The 23,588-nt window shown below is 50.8% G+C and overlaps 1 protein-coding gene across 1 annotated transcript in view; it reads left to right on the top strand.

Annotated features, from left to right (window-relative positions):
- The first annotated feature begins 745 nt into the window (after positions 1 to 745).
- The window catches only part of Asb2 (ankyrin repeat and SOCS box containing 2), a 37,923-nt gene continuing 15,080 nt past the window's right edge, over positions 746 to 23,588 (top strand). Inside the window, exons 1-5 of the mRNA XM_036206121.1 lie at positions 746 to 1,005; positions 11,373 to 11,649; positions 20,157 to 20,261; positions 22,203 to 22,369; positions 23,122 to 23,277. Coding sequence (XP_036062014.1) covers positions 11,444 to 11,649; positions 20,157 to 20,261; positions 22,203 to 22,369; positions 23,122 to 23,277 — 634 coding nt within the window. The 5' untranslated portion in view covers positions 746 to 1,005; positions 11,373 to 11,443. The remainder of the gene's footprint in view (positions 1,006 to 11,372; positions 11,650 to 20,156; positions 20,262 to 22,202; positions 22,370 to 23,121; positions 23,278 to 23,588) is intronic.

Raw genomic sequence — 23,588 nt, 5'->3', positions numbered from 1 at the left:
CACTCTCTTCTCCCTCAGTGGTTCTTCTGCCTAGACCCCTGGTTGTGGCAGGCAGGGACAGCCTCACAACATAACTACAAATTGTCCCCTGTCTAGCTTTGGAGGTCTCTAGACGTCACTTCCTCTGCTTGCTATTGCTAAGTACATGGCTAAGGACACCAGAGATCCAAAGGAAAAGAGGAAATAACCTTCTCTCTTAGAATACCTATTGCAGAAATGGAGATACTCTTTCCCAGACCTGGGGGTAGTAGGTCCCTTCTGTGGCTGACCCTATCCACGGTGGCCTGATGCTGTGTGCTCACTGGTCTGTTGGCTCACACCCTGCTCTGTGTCCCTTGGGGCTCCACCCCACAGCATCCAATTCTAGATGTTAGCCTTGGCCACCTGCTGCATGCCCATCACTGAGCCTGGATTTTCTCAAGGGTCTTATGTAGAACCCTTTATGGACCCTCCCTCATTCAGTCCATCTTCCTGCCTCCCCCTTTGGGCTCTTCTTACACACCCCTGCTCTCTCCCTGGCTTTTTATTCTCTTTCCCAACTCTGTGTCTTTGTGTTCCCCTCTGTCTTGTCTTCCTGCATCTCCCTCCTCTCTAGCGCCTGCCTGAGCAGTTCTAGAAACATATCCATATATGGCCTCCATGTCAAGGCTTACAAATGATGACATCACGTGAGGGCTGAAGCCCTCCCGAGATGCTCTCTGGAGCGGGAGCCTGTCCCCTGTGCCCCTAGAGGAGTGGAAGGCGGGACTGCAGCTTCCTCGGTTCAGTCTTCAGAAGGGAAATCTGAGAGTCATAACATCTTATAGCTTGGCTTGACACTGTGGTCATGCGGTGGGCCCGAAATAAACTCCCTGCTTCAAAGGAGAGTGCTTCAGAACTGCCTGGCACAGCAACTGGAAGCTCAGGGCCAGCACAGGAGGCAAATTCAGGGAGCATGTTCTGAGTTCAGTCAAGAAAATCTCTTTGTTGCCCAGACCTGTGTCCCCGCCACACAGAGCCACGCAGGTAATGCATGCTTTCGACTTGGTCACAGAGACTTTACAAAGAATTGCTGGGTGGGCTTGGACCTTCAGCTTCAGGATTCACCGAGACCTGTAGCCAAACTGTGCCATGCTTCTCCCTCTGCTCCCTCTCTCCAGCTCTGCACATACTGGAGACTGGGTCTGGGGTATGATACCAGGGAGTCATGCACGATAGCTCTTTTGGAGGACTCCGGCTTAGTGTGTCACTCTGCTGTGTGCTTCTAAACATGGACGTGTGAAAGGAGTGAGCAGCGATGCTGTTATTGGGTCCATAGGGTCTCCGGTAATGTCTGTGTTAGACAGGTGACTTCTGAAAATGCTTCCAGGCAGAGAAAATGATAGACGGTTTCCTGCAAGAGGACTCAGTGTCTCCTGCACTAAGAGGGCTGCATGAACAGTAATGTAAAGTTGATAACAACCCAGGTGACGTGGGCTCTGCCTGCCCTTTCTGGAGGGTTAGGAGAGGGTGTGAAATGAGAAATGCTACCTAGACGAGACTAAAAAAAAAAAATCTGTGGGAGGCAGTGATGCAAAAATATCTCATGCATACATACGTGCGCACACACCGTATCTGAATAAGCACCGGTCTTGGAAAGGACAGATGGACCGTTATCACGGTGAGCAATGAATCTCTGGGTGGAGGAAGAGCTGGGCAAAGGGAGATGAGACTTGAGAAGGACAGGGCCGCTGAGGGAAAGAGACTCCCTAGGATGGGAAGGAGAGCAAAGCCCCTGTGGAGGCTGAAGAGAGGGGGGCTCACTCCAGGACCTGGGCAGGGGGGGGGGGGGGGGGGTGGAACACACTTGATACATGTATGAGCAGAGGAGAGGCAGGTGGGGTTTTATCTCAGGCTGTATTTTGCGAAGCCAGGGAGATGGGCTGACATGAACAGGCTAGTGACATCAAGGGACAATGGAGATGTGACAAAGCCCTGCTTGGGGCAGGAAAACCCTCCTCCTGCAGCGAGTCCTTGTGAGGCAAGGTTTGAAGGAATTCACAGGAGCTTAGGCAGGCTGCCATACCAGCCCCCAGCCACAGCCTGACCTTAGCCAAAGCAGTTGTTAATCCCACTCTTGTTCAAAACACAGACGCATACCCACTAAAAGGAACCATCTCATATTTCTGGTCCCTTCTGGCACAAGTAGACCATACCTGGTATGTGCTGGGAGCCTTAAGGGAGTAATTGGGAGTGCTGTCTTTTTTCCCTGGATGGGGCCTGGAATGATTTAACAATGAATGATTCAGCCCATGTTAGCTGGTATCCATCAAATTAATGTGAGGGAATTATTTCCCTGACACCTCTCAAGTCCACCATAAGTGTGAAGTGACCATTAACTCCCCTTTACAAGATTTGGAAACTGAGGCCATAAGAGGTTAAGAGTCTTGTCTGAGGCTGGGCAGCAATGAGGTGCTGGGATTGGGAATCAAACTTAAGCTTCAGGACCTCAAGTACTTGTGTTCACAGTCACAGCTCCCATGGCTCTCAGGCTGGCAATGTGGTGGTCAGCATCTCTGTGAACCCAGCAGGGTTCCCCTGGCATCTTCACAGCATCATTAGGTACCATGTGTTGCCCACAGACTAGATCTAAGAGTCTTTCTGAAGGAGACACAGAAATGTCTCCAGCCTGTCCCCTGGCCTGCCTCTTCTGAGCTGCAGAGTCCCTGGCTGCCTGAAGAGGGAGGAGTGGCCGACCTTGCCACCCATCACCAGCACTTCAGGCTGCTGGCAGAAGGCAGAGCCTGGTATTTCTAGAGACTAGGCAGAAACTGGGTCAGGGCCCTGGAATCCTGTGTCTAGCCCTGTGGACTGAGCCATACTGATGTGTCTGGATGCCGTAGGAGGCTAGAGCCTGGGACACTGGCCAGTTCCTGCAGGGCCTGGAGGCAGTGGAGGGGCCCTCCACCCTGACTGAGACAAAGAGGACCTCCTGGCCCTAGAGAGGCAACAGCTTAGGGGCTGGGGGACTATGAGGGAACCCAGGCTCCCTGGAGTCCTGTTAACTGCTGCTCACAGGCAAAGCCTCTGGCAGCCTTCAGCTCTGTGAGAACACAGTATTTATCACAAAACTCAGAAAAGTATTTTTTCTTTTTGTTCCTCCCCTACCCCCCTGCACCCCTCTCTCACCCTCTTTCTTACTGTCTTTTGAGGTGGTTTTAATCAATGGACCCCAGACCCCAAATCAATAAATTATCAAGTTGTCTTTTTAGGATTCCAGGTAGCTTGAGAGAGATCCACAAGCCATTGTGAACTGGACAAGCGAAGGGAAGGCAGGGTGTTACACTCCAGATATAGAACCTCAGTTTCCCCTTTCTTTACCCTAAGCCCCTAGTCTGGTAGTGGAGTGAGGGCAGAGTCAGCTTCGGACAAGATCAAATCCCACTGGATGACCTCTCTAGGCCTCAGTGTCCCCTCCATACAAAGGGAGAAGAGTCCTGTGTGGTGGTGTTGACTGCACTCTCTAGCCCTGAGCCTATCGTATCCTCCCCTCCCCCACACAACAACTGACCAAGACTCAGAATCCCCAAAGCCTTGATACCCCGAAGTCACAAGCTTGGCTGTGACCAAGGATTTGGACTAGAACCTGAGTCAGCTGTGCTTAGAAGCTGTGAGGCCTGTTCCATGTGCTTGTCCTGGAGAGACACCAACAAATGTCTACTCACTTCAGATAGGCCTCCAACAACAGACCGAAGCGCGATTCTACCGAAGTCCAGCTTGGCCAACCAATGAGTCATTTACAGAGTGTGGGTGTAAGGGGGATTGACTTGCTATCTTAGGCAATGGCCACCCCTCGTCTAGGAGGGAAAGTCAACAGGCTGGATCTGGAGGGTTTCTTGCAAGTAATCCCTGCTCCTCTGACGAAGATGATGAAATAGTTGTTGTGTTGTGAAGACAGAGGTCTATAAAAAGGCCCTGACTCCAGAGGTCCTTCAGCCCTGTCCCTTGCTGTGGTGGCTTGAACGAGAAATGCCCCACATAGGTTTATGAATGTGAAGACTCGGTCCCTGGTTGGTGACTGTTTGGAGTGGGGCAGACTCTGGGGAGGTGTACCGGAGGAAGTGCTTCTCTGGGGTGGCCTTTGGGAGTTCATAGCCCTACCTCCAGTTTGCAGTTTTTAGTTTATTTATTTAGTTTATTTACAGCACCAGAAAAACAGTTAATACACTCGTCAAAGGCCCACCCTGGGGCTTTGATCTGGGTCTAACCTTAGCTAGGGCAGCAACAAAGATGCCGACGGGTGAGGTGAAGAGTCACTTGTAGGAATCCTTGCCATCACTCTCGGTGTTTGGGGCCAGGGGAGAGGGGGGGGGGGTCTATGAAGAAAGAGATAGGTAGACATGCCCTTGGCTACTTCCATTCTGGGCCTCGGTTCCCCGTCTGTACCCGAGGGAGGGAATACTCCCCAGGGTTGCTCTACTTTGCGTCTCTGTTGCTGTGATAAAGACTGAAAGCATCTTGGGTATTCCGCTGGGAGGGCTGGTTTGGCTTATGCGTCCACATCACAGCCCAACATCAAGGGAGCTAAGGCAGGAGCTCAGGGAAAAATACTGCCTATCGGCTTACTCTGCCCTGGCTGCTCAGCTTGCTTGCTTAGACAGCCTAGACCCACTTGCCCAATCTGATGGAGGCAGAGTACTTCTTCTAGGTGTCTCCACTTTGTTTCAAGTTGACACAAACGAACCAGCACAGGCACTGAGGTCAAAGGATTCTGCTCAGGAAAGTGGTTGACCACAATTCAGGGTCCACAGATTTCAGAGCATGAGGACCAGGCAAGGAGAGCAGACCTCCAGGTCCCCATGAGTCCCTGCTGGAGAACGAGGAGTTATGATGGTAAAAGGAACATTGCAAAGAATAAAACTGCATATCGGGGGCAGGGGGGGGGACAAGGAACAGCCCAGTAACTCCCCACTTCCTCCCCAGTTCCAGGCTAGTCCAGGCAGCCTGTTTTCAAGATCACCCGAGGCTAAGGGTCTTGGACCATTTGGGAGACCCTGGAACTCTCACAATACATTGACAGATACTATGTAAGTGTCAATGTTACATACAGAGTTGTTCTTAGGCATCTGCTGGGATGCATTCCTGGAACCTGTAGATAGCAAAATTCAAGTTGCTTAAGACCACTAGAGAAGATGTGTAGTAGTTGTATAGAGCATCCACACATTCTCTTATCCTCATTGAAACCATCACTGGATTACCCACGGCCCCCTACATAGGCAGTTGTTACACAGTATTGTTTTGGGAATAATGACAGGAATGGTGTTCTATGCTTGTTCAAGGAATAATGTCTACAGGTGTTCACCATTACTTGAACCCTTTTCTGGATATTTAAACTTTGTTTAGTTGAATTCACAGAGGTAGAATCCACAGATTCAGAGAGCTGGTTGCACATATATACATACATATATGTATATAATATAGTATATATTACATGAAGGACTGTACGGTTCAACTACAAACACATTTGTGAGTATAAATTTATTATATATGCACATATAGACAAGCTTTTAAAAACGAAAAGTCTTTATTCTCACCCCCAGGCTCTCCTAAAACCTTAAAGGGCATCGGGAGGGGTGCTGGCTGGGGATGGCTCGGTAAGAAAAGCACTTGCTTCACAACCATGAGGACTGGAGTTGGGATGGCAGCTGTCTGTAATCTCAGCACATAGGAGACAGAGGCAGGATCTCGGGGACAAGCTAGCTAGTTCTGAGTTCACTGAGAGACCCTGTTTCAACAAATTAAATAGACACCCTATGGCACCCTCAGGCTTACATGTACACATTCACACACTTTCGCCCCCCCTGTACCCACACATATGAACACACATGCATACACACACACACACACACACACACACACACACACACACACACACACACGCATGCACGCACGCATGCACGCACACTGCTTGGAGTCACCGTTATCCTGTGCAGATGATCACCTTGTATAGAGCAAAGCTGGGAGTGGGGGAGAGGGGAGGCCAGGCAGGTGGTCCCCCAAGGTCTAGAACAACTAGAGGGTGGAAGGGATGGGGCATTTGGGGGGAATGGAGAGCAGTTCTGCATCAGGATGGATGAGGGTGGACTTGGAGTCCCCCCACCCCAGCTCTGACCAGAGCTCACCATGCCACACTGCTCAGTGTTGGAGCTGACAGCCACACTTTTCACGAGAGGAGGAGACAGGCTTGCTGCTCCTTTGGCTTTGGCCCACCCTCATTTTAAATGGAGGAGAGTCCAGAAGAAGGTCAAACTGTCAGATAGCCCTTCTGAAACCTGTCAGCCAGGGCAGGTCCTGAATGGACAGGAGCAGGTAAAGGCTGCTTCCAGGGAGCTGCAAATCATATTCAGATTTTTTCCAGGCTCTGGATGTATGTCAGATGATGTTCTGTACATTTGCAATAAATCATGCATCCTGCAAACAGGTCAAGGCTGTTAACATCTACTTCACAGGCAGGATGAGGCCTGCTAGTGAGCAGGCTGCAATCCCAGACACGGTCAGCAGATGGCAGGGCAGGGCTAGAGTGGTTAGCAAGGGGGTCCCCAGCCTAGCAACCAGCTGGCCTTCCAGGGAATTAAAACTTAGACTGATTCTACTGTTTATCCTCCTGCACTTATTAAATACTTACTGTGTACCTGACCTTCAGTTAGGTGCTGGAGCTTGGACAGGAATATGAAACAATGTTTTATGGATGCTATAGGCTGGTAAGGTCATTGCAAGCAATTCAGATGGCCAGCAGCCTAAAGGGCAGCTGAGAAGCAACCTCCTCAGTTCTTCTATGAACACAACACATCTCCCCTCACACCTAACCCCAGGTCCCTTGCCAGAGGGGATGGGTGCAAGAGGATGGCTGCCTTCTAGACATGTCCTGTTTCTTCATAGGACACTCAGGGCATGATCTCCTCCCACTGCGGCCCCCAACACCACACAATTACGCACAGGAGGCTCAAGGAAAGTGAGAGAGAAGGCTCATCTCTCAGCTCTGTTTCAACCCTCATCACAGTCCACCTGGGATCCACACTTGGCCCAGTTCACAGACTGGAAACTGAGGTCCAGTTGGGAAAGCACTGTTATCTGCCAGTTCAAGTCCTCCAAACAGCTGCTCCCCACTACTTTACAGAGGCCACCTGGGAGGGGACCCTGAGAATCAATATGTAGGGCAGGCACCTCAGAGGGCAGGAGGGGCCTCAAGGGAGGCCTAGCTTCCCTGGGTCAAGCCTGCATGTGGGCTGACCAGCTCTGGACCACCGCTGCATGCCCTGGCCCTGGCCAGTAAGGGCTCATGGACCCACTGTCCCTGGAAAATGGCTGTTTCTATCCTAGGTGGCCTCCTAGTGTGGGTCTTGGCACTCTGGTCTCCCTCCAGGACTCAAGCTTGGGGCAGGAGATGGTCCACCTGCTCAGAACCTACATGTGGACCATTGCTCTGATCATCACTTCTGGAATTTCAGGAAGAGCATTTGGAGAATCAAGATTTCAGTCCCAGTTTCCCCGAGGCATACCCTTCTCCTACTCTGAACCTTAACTGCTTCTTTGGTGAAATGGGATGAAAGACACAGAGGTGTCAAGCTCCATTTAATTGTGTGTGTGTGTGTGTGTGTGTGTGTGTGTGTGTGTGTGTGTGCGTGTGCGCGCGCGCGCATGTATGTGCTGGAGCAGGGAGAGAGGGACCCCAGGGCTCTAGACAAGCACTCTACCTTACAGCCACTCTCCTTGGAGTTCTGGAATGATCAGAGGAGCAAGAAGTCAAGTCAGAAGTTTTGGAGATGGGAGGGCTACTGCAAGGCAATGCCTTGTGGACAGCATCCAGCCCAGGGCAGAGGCACGGGAAAAGTTTGGAGTCTATTAGTTGAGGGGTTGGGAGACTAGGTGGCCAGTGAACGCTGCTCAGCCTGGAAAGGCACACTGTGGCCTGCTCTGTTAGGGTCTCCCATCAACTTCTGCAAAGTTCTCATTGACCACAGCCCATGACTCCTTTTGGAATCAGGATGGAGTTAGGAGGAAGGACACTTGCTGTGGAGCCTTAACTATTGTGGAGGAGTTCTGAGAGCAGAGAGAGGGGAAGGCACGTCAGAAACAGCCCAGGAGAAGATGCTGGGTAGGAGAGAGCCTTGTGGGTGTTGGAGAAGGTACCACCCAGGTGTCCAGGATGGAAGGTTAGGGTGTAGAGAGGAAAAGGGTGAAGGGATAAGAAGCAGATTTTGAAGGGCAGGAAGCTGGGGCAAGAGCTTCCTTCACAGGCAGAGTGGGGGCTGGGAGCAGTGAGCACAGGGTGTCAGAGCACATGGTGAGTAAGTGGGGAGGCCAGGCCAAGGCAACCAGCATGGAAATGAGGCTGGAGAGAGAGGCGCAGGGGGACAGTACCAGGGAGACCTCTGCATGGAAGAGAGTCGGTGTCCCTGCTGTCCTAGCCACTTTTATGCTTTAAATCTGAAGCCTCAACTGGCTGTGTTTGGGAGAGCCCAGAATTGTTGGGTAAAGTCTCTTCTTTGCTGGGGATCCATAGAGCAAGTAGGGACTGCTACAGGGTTTAAACCAGAACTGCTTCGAAGGGCCTCATCATATGAGTCCATGCTAAGTGCGTGCGTGTGTGCATGCATGTGTGTCCCCGAAGTACTGACCCATCCCCCCCATCTGGCCAGTGGCTCTTGTCTGCCTAGACTCATCTTCAAATACAATTGACAGGTGGGTACATGGGCCACACTCCCAGGACTCTGAGTGCAGGGGATTGATGTAGGGCCCTGGCATGGTCCTTTCTGATTGGTATTTTCTGTATTTATCGAGTCGTTAGGTCACAGCACAATGTACTATGTGCATGTGGAAATATGTGCACACAAGTCATATGTGAATGCTTCCAGGAACCCTTGCAGGGACTCACTGTGCTGTGAAAATACTCAGCAGTGGACACTTGAGGAACCTGCCTCCACTGTAATCCCCACATACTCCAGCACACTACAGCTTCCCAAAGAGAACTCAGCCTCTGACTTCCATCACTGTAGCCTGTTCTAGAATTTGATAGAAGCATGATCATGTAGATATACGTGGCTTCCACACATGTGAACCATGTGTATAAGTTCTGGCCATCCTGCTCATTTGGCTCAGTATTGTTTTGAGCTCTCCTCATGCAAGGCTGCGTGCTTTCATGGTGTGGGTGCACACTCTCTGTGATGCCACCACCCTATGTTAGTGTGTTCATTTTGGTGGGCATCGTGGATCTGCTTCAGTTGGGTTTAGATGAATGATGTTGCCTTGAGTACTCTAGACCTCACTTATCTCTATTCGTCCCCTAGTTCTTTGGAATGTAGCTGGAAGAAGATTGCTAGGACATTTGGATGGTCAGCCTTAGCAAACGCCATTGGCTTTCCAAAGTGGTTTGTCATTTTTCACTTCTCCTGGTGCTGGGGAGGCAATGACCCTAAACCTGGTGACCCCGTAGTGTCTGTGGTGACCCCCACACACTCCCTGGCATTTGCATTTTCAACCATTTTCATTTGAGCTGTGTGGGGCAGGGGAAGTTGGGTTGCTTTAGATTTGAATCTGAACCCCTCAACATTAAGTGAATGTGAAGTGAATGCCTCTTGGTGTTTTGGCTGTGGGCCATTTGGATGTCCTCTCTGAGAAGGGTTGGACTGGTCTCCTGGGTACCAGTTATCTGGAGCCACAAGAATGCCACATAGCAAAGCAGTCCTTAGATGGAGCACTGGTACCCAAGGTCTATACCTGCAGGTGGCAAAGACTCTGAGCTGCAGGCTGGGGCTGGGCACTGCCACATGGCAGTTCCTACTCACTGGAGGATATAGTGCAGCAATAGGAGTGGTGTTGACTTCCCATGGGCTGAGGGGGGCTTTCATCAACTGGACAGGGATCCCTGCTGGGTGGAGCATGCTTACCCTCAGGAGCCTGATGTGTTCTGGGGCTCAGGGTGCAAGGAGGCAGGTCTCATGGGAAATTCCTCTTTCCACTGGGCACCACAGAAGGGATCTCTCATATGCCCAGTGTGTTGTGCCCACCAGCATCCACTTGGCAGAGCAAGTCACAAAGGCTTGGGTCCAATATCCAAGGGGAAGGAGAAGGACACCTGTCTCTGGGGGAGGGGGCACATATATTTTCCAGAATAGAACATTGGCACTTGGGGGGGGCATGTTTTTTTAAAGACCTCATATGACTTGAATGTTCAGCCAGGGCTGAGAACCATTGACCTGTGGTCACGCTGCTACAAGCCAGTAAATATCACAGGTTGGGCTGATTTGATCTGATTGCTCAGCCTGCTCTATTCTTGTAGTTTTTTTTAGAAGAGAATCCCTGTAATGAGAATGTTGTGATGGCTGGTTTTAACTAGATCAAGCCACACCAAGCATGAGCCCATGTCTGGCTCATCCACAGCATTCTCAGGCCTCCCACAGCGAAGAGCAGTCTTGATGTGCCAGTGTGGGACACAGCTGTGACTGGTTGGGAAGAATGCACATGACACTGTGTGGGCTCACGAGGCAGGATTAAGGATGTTGAGATCTTTGTGTCCCCAGAAGGGTGCCTGCCTGACCCAGAGCAGTTGCGCAAGAAATAATCTCTTAGTTAATGTATGCAGTCATACCTGTATAGATAGGTTTCCCGGAATGGAAATGGTGAGTGGGTAGACATCTGCATAGAATGGTTTAAAAGGGAATGGGTAGGAGGAGGTGGGGGGATACGTGGCTGAGGGAGTGAATGGATAGAAGGATGGATGATGGAGAGGTGGGTGGAAGGTTGGACAGATGGACAGATGGATAGTTGGAAGGTCATTTAGGCTGGTGAATAATGGTGGAGGAAAGATTTGAGGGGGTAGTGGTTGGGCGCATGTGCTGGTCAATGGATACGAAGATGGATGGATGGGTAGGATAGTTGGATTTAGGACACGTGGACAGAGAGGAGGATGAATGGGAGAAAAGCATAGCCGTAGGTGAGTAGACAGATGCATGAGAGGATGAGTTTGAAGATGGACTGGTGAATAGATGAGTGAATAGGCTGTGTAGATGGACTGATGTCTAGACAGATTCCACGACCAAAGGAATGAATTTTTTTTTTTAAAGTGTGAGCTGGAGAGATGTTTCAGAGTTAAACACACTTGCTACTCATGCAGAGGATCCAGTTTGGTTCCTGACACCCATGTCAAGTGGTGCACAGCCACCTGCAACTCTAGCTGCAGGAAAGCTGAGAGCTGCTTCTGGCCTCCATGAGCACCCACACCCAAGTGTACATACTAACATGCAGGCCCACACATACATATTCAAAGATGTGCGATTGCACAGGCTTCCCCGTGGGTGAACATGGCTGTCTTCGTAGAACACTCAGTGACCGGGGTGGTTTTGGTTTTCTCACAGGGATTTGTCCCCTGCTGTGTGCTTGCTACTGCTGAGTCTCTCTTCTGGAAGGTGGAAGAGAATTGGCCAAGATGGCGACTGACATCAGCACTCAGGGCAGACAGCGTGCCATCGGGCATGAGGAGTACAGCTTGTATAGCAGCCTGAGTGAGGAGGAGCTGGTCCAGATGGCCATCGAGCAGAGCCTGGCAGACAAGACTCGGGGTCCAACCCCTGCTGAGACTACTGTGTCCTCTCAGACCAACCACCAGCCAGGCCATTTCCACCCGTGGACTGGGTAAGTGAGGCAAGGCTGATGAAGGGAAAATGGGCCTCTGGGCATCCCTCAAGCTTCAGATGCCCCAGGATGTTCATACTGAAACAAAATATCCTGATCTCTGAACCCTTAATGGACTGCATTTGTCATTTAAAGTCACTCTTTGGTGTCTCAGTGGGGTGGGATCCAGGATGCTCGTGCCCCAAGTCTCTCACACAAAATAATTGTATTTTCATATAACGTATGCACACCCCAATGGTATATTTTAAGTCATCATTAGGTCACTTTCAATAACAAATAAAAATGCTGTCTAACTAACTGTCACATTATATCACAAGCAAACAGTCTGCAAAGTTCAAAACAGACAAGTTTTTCAAATATTTTTTATCTGAAGTTGGAATATTTTTGATCTGATGCTTTCTTGGAGTTGATTCTATAGACTTCCATTTTAAAAAATCTCTAAGGACTCTGAAAATTGTCTCTATGTTGGAGAAACTGAAGCCTAAGGCTGATTAACTGGCCCAGGTTTATAAGGCCAGGAACTTGGAATTGGCTAGTTCCAAAGCCCAGACCTGGCTTTGCCCTACTGACTTATGCCTGATTGCAGGGCACTGTTGTTCAGAGTGGGGCTGAAGCCTCCAGCTCCTCCTGGCCAGTGTCAACGGAAAACACCCCTGCAAAACAAAAAGCATCTACCTCCCTGGTTCCCTCATCCTGCCCCATTCTCCCTGCCTCTCCCTGCCAGCTTATCTTCCCAGCTGTTGGGCTTTCTAACATTATGACCTAAGGTCATATGAAAAGCCACAGACACAGTCCACAGTACCACATAAATAGTAGGAGAAACAAGTGAAAATTTATATCATTTTATAAAAATTTATTTTTGTGACACTGTCAAGTTGCATAAGCTCAAGCTGATCTGGAACTCACTTGTGTAGCCCAGGCTAGCCTCATACTCTCAGTCTACCTGTCTTGGCCTCCCCACTGCTGAGAATCTAGGCATTCACAACCATGATCCACAATTTATATGTATTTTATTAATTAAATTTTTTCATTTATTTTATATACTGACTAGTTTTCCCTTCCTCCTCTTCTCCCATTCCCTGCCCCGCCTCTGCCTCCCATCTACCTCCCCCTCCACATCTACTTCTCTGTCTCCATTCAGAAAGGGGCAGGCCTCCCATGGGCTTGAACAAAACATGGCATACCAAGCTGAGGCAAGACCAAGCTCCTCCCCTGCCTCAAAGCTGGGTGAGGCAACCTAGCATGGGGAATAGGTTTCCCAAAGCCAGTTCAAATGCCAGGGACAGATCCTGATCCCACTATGAATCATCATTTCTACTAGTCAACAATATAAAAATTATACATGAAGGGCTGGTAAGATGGCTCAGTGGGTATAGGTACTTGCTTCCAAGCTTGATGACCTGAGCTCGATCCCCGGTACCTATGCGTGGTGAAAGGAAAGAACCAAGAAGTTGTCCTCTGACCTCCACATGGGTACCTCAGCACATGTGCCCTCGCATACATGTGCATAAAATAAGTAATGCTTAGTTGTCTCTTGTCAAGCTTTTAAAATCATATGTATTTCCCATTCACAGCCTTCACATTCCAAGTGCTCCTTAGCTATGTATGGCCAGCGGCTACCAGACTGGCCAGTTACTGATCTAGGGGACACTTTCTCTGCAGGGGCAGCCAGAAAGTTACTGGGCATTAACTCCTCAAGTGCTCTTAGGAAAGAAATGTATAAATCGTGGACATGCTTTTGCTGCCCCACCAACCCCAGCCAAGCTGGTGTGTGTTGGAGGTAGGGTGCACAGGGACAGTAATTCCTGTAGCAGGTAGTGTCTACGTGACTGTGAGCCATGAGTCTCAGATCTCAGTGTCTCCAACAACCAGTGACCCCTAGGAGAGCTTGACCTTGGAAAAGTCCCCACTCCCTCAGAAGTTCTCCTCCCTTTTCTAGCAACTTTAATGTTCAGATCTTGCTAATGAGAGTCACAAGCAGACATGACTCGTAAGACAATGAGGCGTGCCAGCCCTGTCCCTGGGTAACAACTATCTGTGTTTACACCAAGTCTCATTGCTCTTTGCAAATGTTAGTTCACCTGTATCTAACTGGCTGTGCCAAAGCCAGGGCACGCTATTCTGAGGAGTCCCTTCCACAAGGAGGTCAAGCAGGATCCTTGGGCAGTAGGGGGGAGAACAAGGCCTTCAAGCTCCTAAGTTAGCCCTGACCACATCCCACTGGGGCCTCAGGAACCCTGTGCAGGGACCTGGCTCATCCACTTCCTCCTTCGGCTGGTTGAGCTGAAGTCAAACACAGGTTCCTCTTTCTCAGGAGAGGACCAGATAGAGACAGAGAGGGGACTGCTACAGGAACCACACATCTCTGGGTGCCTGCAGTGTCCTCTCCAGCAGAGAAGCTCCTCCTGGTTGGTGGGGGGGCAGTCCTTAGAACTCAGGACCTTGAGCTCTAGAACGTGAAACAAGGAGGGAGAAACACACAGGGACATTTACATCTGTCCAGCCTGGTGGGTCCCATCTGAAGTGAAACTGTTTGTCTAACGTCAGGCAGCCTTCATCTGGATCTGTCCCATGACAACATCTTGACCAGCCCCATGGGGCAGGCTCCTGCCAGCAACCTGCCCACCATACACACACACACACACACACACACACACACACACACACACACAGACAGAGAGAGAGAGAGAGAGAGAGAGAGAGAGAGAGAGAGAGAGAGAGACTTAGAGCTGTGCTGTGTCTCTGTGCCCTTTTTAACAACTGACAAAATAGGTGCCCAGCAGGACCAGGCAGTCTGTAGGCTCTGCTGATTCTGCAGAGCAACACTTCTGCTCTCTTGCCCTCACACCCACAGAGGTCTAGGGTCCCTGCAGACTCATGAACAGAATTAGAAGTTAGAGGGGGTACAGGACCTACAAGTCCTGCTCATCTCTCTCTGGATATTACAATATCATCAAATAGATCCAGAACATCACACAGGCTCATCTCTCTCTAGGTATTACAATATCATTGAATAGACCCAGGATCTCACACAGGCTCCAGGGACTCTTTCATCCTTCGAATCTTAGGTTAGCTCTCTCTTAGTGAGTCCCACCCTAACCACTTCCGGGTCAAGCAGGCTGAATGTACTTTCTGTCCTGGTGTTTCCTGCGTGCGTGGCCCTGGATTTTACCTGTGGAAGCCTCATTTGCCTGCTTCTGTCAGCAGCCTGTGAAATTCCAGGGGTTCTCAAATCCCTCATCTGCTCTCTAAAGCCCTGGTCATGGCCATATGCCAAACGGCCACTTATAAACAAGGGAATGGGTGGACAGAAGAACAAAAGAGGCCATGGAAGAGGTTGGAGGTTCAAGTGTTTTCTGTGTCATTTGCTGGATGTGCGATCATGTCAGCTTAGATATCCCCATCTCAGTGAGTCCCACCATGACCACTTGTTACTGTCCCTTCTCAAAATGGCAATCGTTAAAGCTTGCTCATCTTGTGGTATACGTTTTCTCATCTCTTATTTTTCCCCATCCTTTTGGTGTGGGTGATGGAACCCAGGCCCTTGCTAGGCAAGCACTCTACTGCACACTCCAACCCCGCCCCCCCCCCCCCAGTCTTCAAAAGACAAATGCACATAGCAGGCTAGGGCCATCCCCACACCCTGCAGCTTGCACTCACTTCCCCCTGTCCCCTAGGTGAGTCCCTGGGGCCCCAACCTTATGACTACCTCAACTTCACAGACTAGCTTCCGTGTTGAGCTGGGAAAGTCTCTTGAGAGTGTTCCCAGCCATATGATGATTTCTTGGGGACGAGGAGACACTGTTCACTTCTGTGTCTCAGTGCCTTTGTTACTGTAGGTATCTAATGAATATTTTTAGGCAAATAAACACTTCAAAGCCAAGAGTATACTTTGGGAATGTAATTTGTCATTACCTTCAAAATGGAGTATGGGGTCCTAGAAAAGATGACTATGGAGGATGCCAAATAAAACATAAGGTCTCGTTTTAGAACCATCTCCCCACAACCAGGTGAAGGGACAAAGCTGAACACTCATGAAGGTCATTTGCCAAGCCTGGTCCCCAAGAGCTCCCAAGAGGCATAATCAGCTCCCCATCCAATGGGGAAATGGGGTCCATATATCCCTGAAGTAGAGAGCCTGAGCTTAGTATGGATGGACCAGCAGTGTGCAACTAGAGCTGGTCCCCCAAGCCTTCAAATGCCTGCATTTTACTGAAGGTTGCTCTTCTCAGAAGAGACCAAGGAGGGAAACACAAACCTGGACTTGCTTGAGATGAGGTACCTAGCCAGACCTGCTTGGGATGGGGGTGTACAGCTGCAGATGATTTCAATCAAGCTACCACATCTACTGTGCACAGCCTGTGCTGGGTCCATCCTGGCACCTGCTCATGCCCTCCCTGAGCTTGCAGCCTGAAGAAGGCAAAGGCTGAAGGTGAATTGGAACCCAGCAGGGCAGGCACAGTGGTGGTGCTTACTGTGTTTTGACAGGATGGGGGTGGGGGTTGCGGTGCAGACAGGCCCTACCTGAACCTCTTCTAGTTCATAACCTGTAGCCACATCCCACGGAAGCATGTTCCTCTCAACCCAGATGACTCAGCCCAGTGGTTGGCTCTACTGGGAATTCCCCTCACGCAGCCAGCAGAGGGGAAGTGGGGCTTTCTATTTTGCTTTGAAAGCACAAACCAGCTTCCGTGTCAAGCTGGCTTCCCATCCAGCCTGAGACACTCGGAGCTTGGGTACTGTGAGCAGCCGCACAGCTAACCCCCAGACCAAGGTCATGCACCCTAATTTCAGTGCTCCTAGAACAAGTTCTCCTGCCTTGCTCTCAACCCCTTCCTGCAGCTCTGTGGGTGTGTGGCCTTGTCACGCACATGTGGCCTCTGAGCATTTAAGGATCCATAATGATACATGACTTAGTGATACAAGCCCAGTCCCCGACACTGGGTTTGGGACAGAGCCAGGGCTGGCACATTGTGGAACCTGTCATGTCTGTTTCTTCACCTGACAGAATGGGAATGACACATCCTTGCTGCCATGGGAGGCAGCAGGAGGATGCTTGGAAAGGCTCTGTGAAATTTGTCCTGCGTGGCGGAGACCTGTGACCCTGACCATGTGATTGCATGCATTAGCCTTGGTTCCTCACCTTGGCTTCCCTTCTTACTGTTATCACTTCACATTGACTGGTCCTTATTTTAGGGGAATGTGGCAGTTTTTGCTAGTGTGCATCATCTGGCTAAAACATTTGGACATATCTAGGGACAAGAGGCTACGTGAACCAGGAACCCCAGGGTTTCACTGGAGAGCTCAGACTTGCTGACTACAGAGATAGCCTGGCCAAAGCTGCCGTCCCAGAGCCAGGAGGAGAGGGGAACATGGGGCCTGTACAGACAGGTCAGGTGAGACAGGCTGTGCACATCCTTATCCGGGCTGGTGGCTCTTGGATCTGTGTCAAACGGAGCTGTTTCAACCACACAGGCAATGATGAACCCCTAGTTTGGTCCCGGCCCCACTTCTCAAGTAAAGAAACAGAGGCACAGAGTTCAGCAGAAGCCTGTACACATTCAAAGGCACAAAAACCAGTGCGGAGGTCATGGAGCCGAAGGGAGGGTTAGGAGGCAAGAAGAAGCCAGGCTCTGCAGGATGGAAGGGTCTTAGGAGCTGTCTGACCCTTGGCTCTGCTCACTGCTGTGTGGGACTCTGGGCAGTCCCCACTCTGAGCTTGCTCATCTGTAAAAGGCAGCAATATTAATGCCCATCTAATAAATACAGAGTGGAAATTTTGATTGTTTGTTTGTTCTGTTTGTTTTTGTTTTTGTTTATTTTTGGGACAGGGTTTCTTTGTGTAGTTTTGGTGCCTGTCCTGGATCTCGACTGGCCTCGAACTCACAGAGATCCACCTGCCTCTGCCTCCCGAGTGCTGGGATTAAAGGCGTGCGCCGCGGCCGCCGCCGCCGCCGCCACCACCACCGCCACCGCCACCGCCACCACCACCACCGCCACCGCCACCGCCACCACCCGGCAGAATGGAAATTTCTAAATGAAAGCAATGAGTGTCTTACATAGCTTGGAGATGTGTGGAGAAGGATTAATGAGTTGGGAATGGAGAGAGTGGAGACAAGGAAGACGACCGTGGCCAGGCCTCTGGCCTGATTTGATCCTAGCCTCCTCTTCCCTTCTTTCTCCCGGCCCTCTACTCTGCACCACAGCCTGGCTTTGCTGAGGGATCTACAGAGTTGGAGGCCCTGCCCTGCCCTTACCAATAAGGTCAGGATCCTTCCCAAGGTCTTCATTACAGTATCTGTGCCCCCATGGGGTACCAGCCACAGAATGATGTCCCAAATTCTGCAGACAGTCCCCTGCCTCAGTGTCCAGACAGCAAATTGGGGGGTGCTTGATACCAAGGTTGACCCACTAGGAGATGAAAAGGGGCCTAGTCTGTTGTCCCTGAACCCCCAGACAAGACCAGAGCAGAGTGGCTGTCACATCTCCATCAGCTCCGGGAAGGGCTGGTGGAGAATGAAACACTGACCTGAGTCGAGCCCCTCTGTGCCTGTGTTAGCTGATTTCCTTCTTCCCTAGGGACTAAAGCCTGAGAGAAATGGCTTTATTCAGACTTCCAGAGGCTTCAGTCGTGGCCAGCAGCCCATTATTATAGGCCCGAGGTACAGCAGAATATTATGGAGATGGAAACATAAGGCTTAGGAGGCTGCTTACCTCATAGTAGCCAGGAAGCAATGAAAGACAGAGCAAAGGGCTGTACTGACTGGTTTTCTGTGTCAACTTGACACAAGCTAGAGTCATCAGAGAGGACAGAGCCTCCGTTGAGGAAATGCCTCCAGGAGATCCAGCTGTAAGGTATTTTCTCAATTAGTGATGGATGGGGGAGGGCCCAGCCCATTGTGGATGGTGCCATCCTTGGGCTGGTGGTCACGGTTCTATAAGAAAGCAGGCTGAGCAAGCCATGAGGAGCAAGCCAGTAAGCAGTTCTCCATGGCCTCTGTGTCAACTCCTGCCTCCAGGTTCCTGCCCTGTTAAAGTCCCCGTCCTGACTTCCTCTAATGATGGACTATGATCTGGAAGTGTAAGCCAAATAAACCCTTCCCTCCCCAACTTGTTTTTCAGCCATGGTGTTTCCCCACAGCAATAACTAAAACAAGGGCAAAGGACCATTCCTGTCAACTGGATCTTAGGTCCTATATTTCCACCACCTCCCTATGATGATATCAGTCCTCATTTAGTTTCTGTTGCTATGGTAAAAATATTCTAACAAATCAACTTAGGAGAAAAAGGGTTCACTCCAGCTTACAACCCCGGGTTCTAGTCCATCATTGTGGGGAATTCACAGCTGCAGGAGCCGGAGACACATGGTCACATCACAGTCGTGGTTAAGAGCAGAGAAAAATGAATGCCTGCGTGTGCTTGCTTGTGCTCATCTTGATTTCACTGCTCTTATACAGTTCAGGAGCTCTTGCCTAGGTAATAGTGCCACCCACCATGGACTGGGTCTTCACATATCAACTTGACTTAATTAAGACAACACCCACAGACATGCCCAGAGGCCAACCCGATTTAGGCAGTCTCATTTAGATTCTCTTCCTGGGCGATTCCAGGCTGTGTCAAGCTGATAATTAAAACTGTCACACCATCCAATTCTGAACCAGTCAGTGGATCAAAATCCAAGGATGAGAACAGAGCCCTCTTGATCCTATCACTTCCCCAAGACACAGCATGGAACATGACTGCATTGGGGACAAGCCTTTAACACATAAGCCTTTGAGGGACCTTGTGCTCTAGAACGAAACAGCTACGCACTTCACAGTGAGACAGGGACTGCGCTCTTCCCACTGTACAGGTGGGAAAAGTGAATCAGAGAAAATGAGCCTGTCTCCAGGTCACACAGCAAGTAGCACATGGGTTTAAATCCCTGTCTGACCTTCTGTACACACCCTTTTGTATGCCTTCTAGACTGCTGGGTCCCAAGAGGACAATGGGGTGCACAGACTTCTTATGGGAAGCCAGCAAGGTGAGGTGGAAGGCCCACATGCCTTGGCTTCTCGGACTGGCTCTCTTGTTCCCTTGCTTGCCCAGGAATCTCTTGTTCAGCCCCACTGAGACCCCCATGGCCTTTCAGCCTGACTCCTGCCACCGACCACTTCTCACATCCTCCCCAGTAAAGAATGTCACCTTGCTTCATATCTGCGCCCTTGTGGTTGGCTGGGGATGGGGGGCGGTGGGGGCGGGGGTGAGGTTAACCTCATTGTTGTCTTATATGGTCATTTAAATCTCTAAGGGCTTCCTCCAAGGGCCAAAAATAATCCAGAGACACAGCAGCTGTGTCCAGCACACAGAGAGGACCTGGCCATCTGCTTTGGTTCAGAGCCCTGTCTCTCTCTGTCACTCAGACTCTGTCCCGGCTCACTCTCCATCCTCCTTCCTGCCTCCAGCATGACCCGCTTCTCCTATGCGGAGTACCTTTCTCTCTTTCACTCCAGCTCTGTCCCCTCCAGGTCTACTTCGCCTCCTGAGAGCACACCGTCCCGCGCACCCCTGGGCCTGTTCCAAGGGGTCATGCAGAAGTATAGCAGCAGCCTGTTCAAGACCTCCCAGATGGCGTAAGTGATCCCCTCCTCCCCACCTGGCCCCATCAAGCTCACACCTCCAATGGGGGCAGCAGGGAGAGGGACAGATTTGTAGCCCTAGGCCCCCTTCTAGCCATGCCCCCATTCCAGTGCTCCCACTGAGCTGGACACAGGACTGATGTCTGCTAGGAGTAGAATTCAGGCTATGCTCGGGACTGACCCCTAAGAGATCCCCAGAGGTTGTGACCTGCTGCTGGAGGAGCTCCATGGGACTCTGAATGTGGGGCCCTAGCATGCTCAAAGGACTGGGGGGAGGGGCTAGGGGTTGGCTTCCACTTCTATTTACCCCTGTCTTCTGCCTCCCCACGCCACCTCCAGGGGTTCATCTGTGCACGTCTAAATCCCCACCCACAACACTTTATTTAAGTGCCAAGTACCAAAGCCCAGAATGAATCAGAGCCAAAGGAAGGGTTCTGCCTGGGGCACTGAGCTAATGGGACACTTGGGAGATGGTACTTTCCCCCTTGTGCTGAACTCCAGAGCGGCCCTAGAAGCAGCTAAAAGCAAAAAAAAAAGGTCACCTTGCTGGTATTCCATTTCTGTGCAGCAGAGAGGAGGAGGCAGCTGGCCGGTTCTCATTCCTAGGCTCTCCAAACCCTGCAGGCACCACATTATCCTTGGGGTTTTGGAGTTGACACAAAAGGAAGTCCCAGTTCTAATCTCATACAGCTGCCCACCCCTGCGTATCTGCCCAATGAGGGCCTGCCCCCAATCTCCCTTTTCTGCAAGACAGGGTTGGGGAGGACCAAGTGGCCTTCCAAGGCCCTGTCCAGCTTGCTACTAGTCCTTGGTGATTTAACATGCCTGGCAACCTCTCCCTCTTTGGGGTGGGGACTTTGTCTGAGCTCATGGGGAAGCTGTGAGTGTATGACCCTGAAGGCCCCAGAGTCTGTGAACCCTAGCTGGAGAGACCCACTCTGGCTAGTGAGTCAGATAGCAAGAATTACATGGTAGGAACCTCCCCTACCAAGGCCACTGGACCAGCCAGCCCACTCCCTTCCACTTCAGCAGTGGCCACATACCCCATGGGGCCCTCCCTGAGATTGATGGGGGTTGATCTGGTTGCTCCTGAGTAGAACTCAAGCAGGTGGCTGTGATGGTGTTGATGGACCTCCAGGATCTAGCTGGTCAGTCCCTTGTCCTTGAGTCTCTGGCTTCACCCATATCTGCTATTAATAACCCAGTGGCTGAGTGACGGGAGGAAGTGTCTCATGCTGGAGGAAGCAGCTGGGTGGGTTTGGGTGCTGGTCCTAGAGACTCCCCCTGAATCCATCATTGCCCCGATTCCAGGATCCTAAACAGCCATGGCACCTACTGATTCAGTAAGGGAAGAGATTCCAGTGAATGGAGAATGAATACATTGCCTTCAGTGAGCCAAACAAAGATGCTCCTTGCTCTAACCTTGAAATCTTTTGACATTTACAAGTTTTAAACTGTGAAGGCTTTTGCTCATTAATCCTTCAAGTATTGTCATTTTGCAGTGGCTGGGAGTAGGGATAATGGATTCTATGGGGAGATGGGAAGGCTGGGGTGATGATGACGGGAGGGGCCTTGGCAGGTCCATGCCTCTGGGAGCTCTTGCGATCATTCAGCCCTGTGTGTTGCTGTGCTTGGTACAAACCAGAGGGCCATCTTTGGGAAAGGTCCCTAGTGACAACAGATGCCTCCACAGTTATTAGCCGTTGTTAGCACTCTGTGCCCAAGTCTCCTTGATAGAAATAGTCTGGGTGTGACATTAGCTTCAGCCACGGAAAGCCGCAGGGCTGCAGAGGACCCACCCTAATTCTCTCCCATCCACTGAGCTCAGAACAAACTGAATACCCAAGGAGGAAGGACCCCAGAGCAGGCACTGGTCCCTGCCCTCCAGCAGGTCCTTTTTGCCTTCAGGACATAGGTTACCACTTGCTCCCACAGGGCTATGGATCCAGTGCTGAAGGCCATCAAGGAAGGGAATGCAGAAGCCTTGAAGGCCATGATCCAGGATGGGAAGAATCTCGCCGAGCCCAACTCGGAGGGCTGGCTGCCGCTACACGAGGCTGCTTACTACGGCCAGCTGGGCTGTCTGAAGGTCCTGCAGCAAGGTGAGTGGCCATCACTGAAGGGCCAGCAGGGGCACCGGGCTCTCCCGTGGTGGGGGAGGGCAGGCTATGTAATGCCCCCTCCCCCTACATAGTTTAAAATCACTGTGTTGCGAGAGGGTGGATCGGCCCCTGCCCCTGCCTCTGCCCCTGCTGCGGTCTCTCCATGACTTTCAGACAGGAACACCTAATTCCTAGAAAAGGAAGAGGGAAAATCTGAGTTTTGAGACAGCCACTGCCAGCTTGTTCCAGAATGTTCCAGGGGATGATTTGGTGTGAAAGGAACCACAACTGTGCCTGTGTACTGCCAAGTCTGTCCCCACCAACTGTGGGACCCTGGGCCAGTTCCACCTCATCTCCAAATCCCATCTTCCTGTTAGGACAGATTAGAATGAATAATACCAACAGGCAGGTATTGCCTTTAGTTGTTGAATGGTCCTAACTCCCGCCAGATGCACAAGGAGAGAGTTACATGAGACATGGGCATTCTAACAGTGACTAAGAGGGTAAAGGAAAAACAGACACTTCAGAGTTAGAGGCTCAATCTTGGAAGGCTTCCCAGAGAAGGTGGCATCTAGTTGCATTTCTACAGCTAGGAACCCAAGCAGGACTACAAGGGGCAAAATGAAGGCCATCTGGGCTTGATAGGTTTCAGAAGAAGCAGTTCCACACCCTTGCTCAGAACTGAGGAAGCCAGAATGCATGTGGGTAGTATGGCTACCTTCCTTCTTCACAGATTTCCTGCTCTTCCCCAGCCTACCCAGGGGCCATTGACCAGCGCACACTGCAGGAGGAGACAGCACTCTATCTGGCCACATGCAGGGAGCACCTGGACTGCCTCCAGTCACTGCTCCAGGCAGGGGCAGAGCCTGACATCTCTAACAAATCCAGGGAGACGCCGCTTTACAAGGGTAAGTCTCTAGGCTAGGCTTCTCATGGACCAGGAAGCCCAGAAGTCAGGTGGGCAGCTTGCAAATTGCTCCCAGGAATGCATGGTTCAGATGGGTCCACTTTGCAGAGGGCGCTACCCCTCCAAGATGCATGGGGGCATGTAATTTGATCTTGCATTTGCACATGGGATCACTTGATAGTTCCTATGTGTCCTTCTCCAGCCTCAGGATGAAAAGATGTGATTTATGTTTGTGGGCAACATCAAGCTTGAGCACATACTTAGACCACAAGCATATAGAGCTTGGCAAGAGATGGGGTGAGAATGTATGGA

Source organism: Onychomys torridus, chromosome 14, assembly GCF_903995425.1.
Source record: "Onychomys torridus chromosome 14, mOncTor1.1, whole genome shotgun sequence".
Classification (NCBI taxonomy): Eukaryota; Metazoa; Chordata; class Mammalia; order Rodentia; family Cricetidae; genus Onychomys; species Onychomys torridus.
Note: the sequence above shows the minus strand (reverse complement) of the source record. Positions and strands in the feature narration are given on the sequence as shown.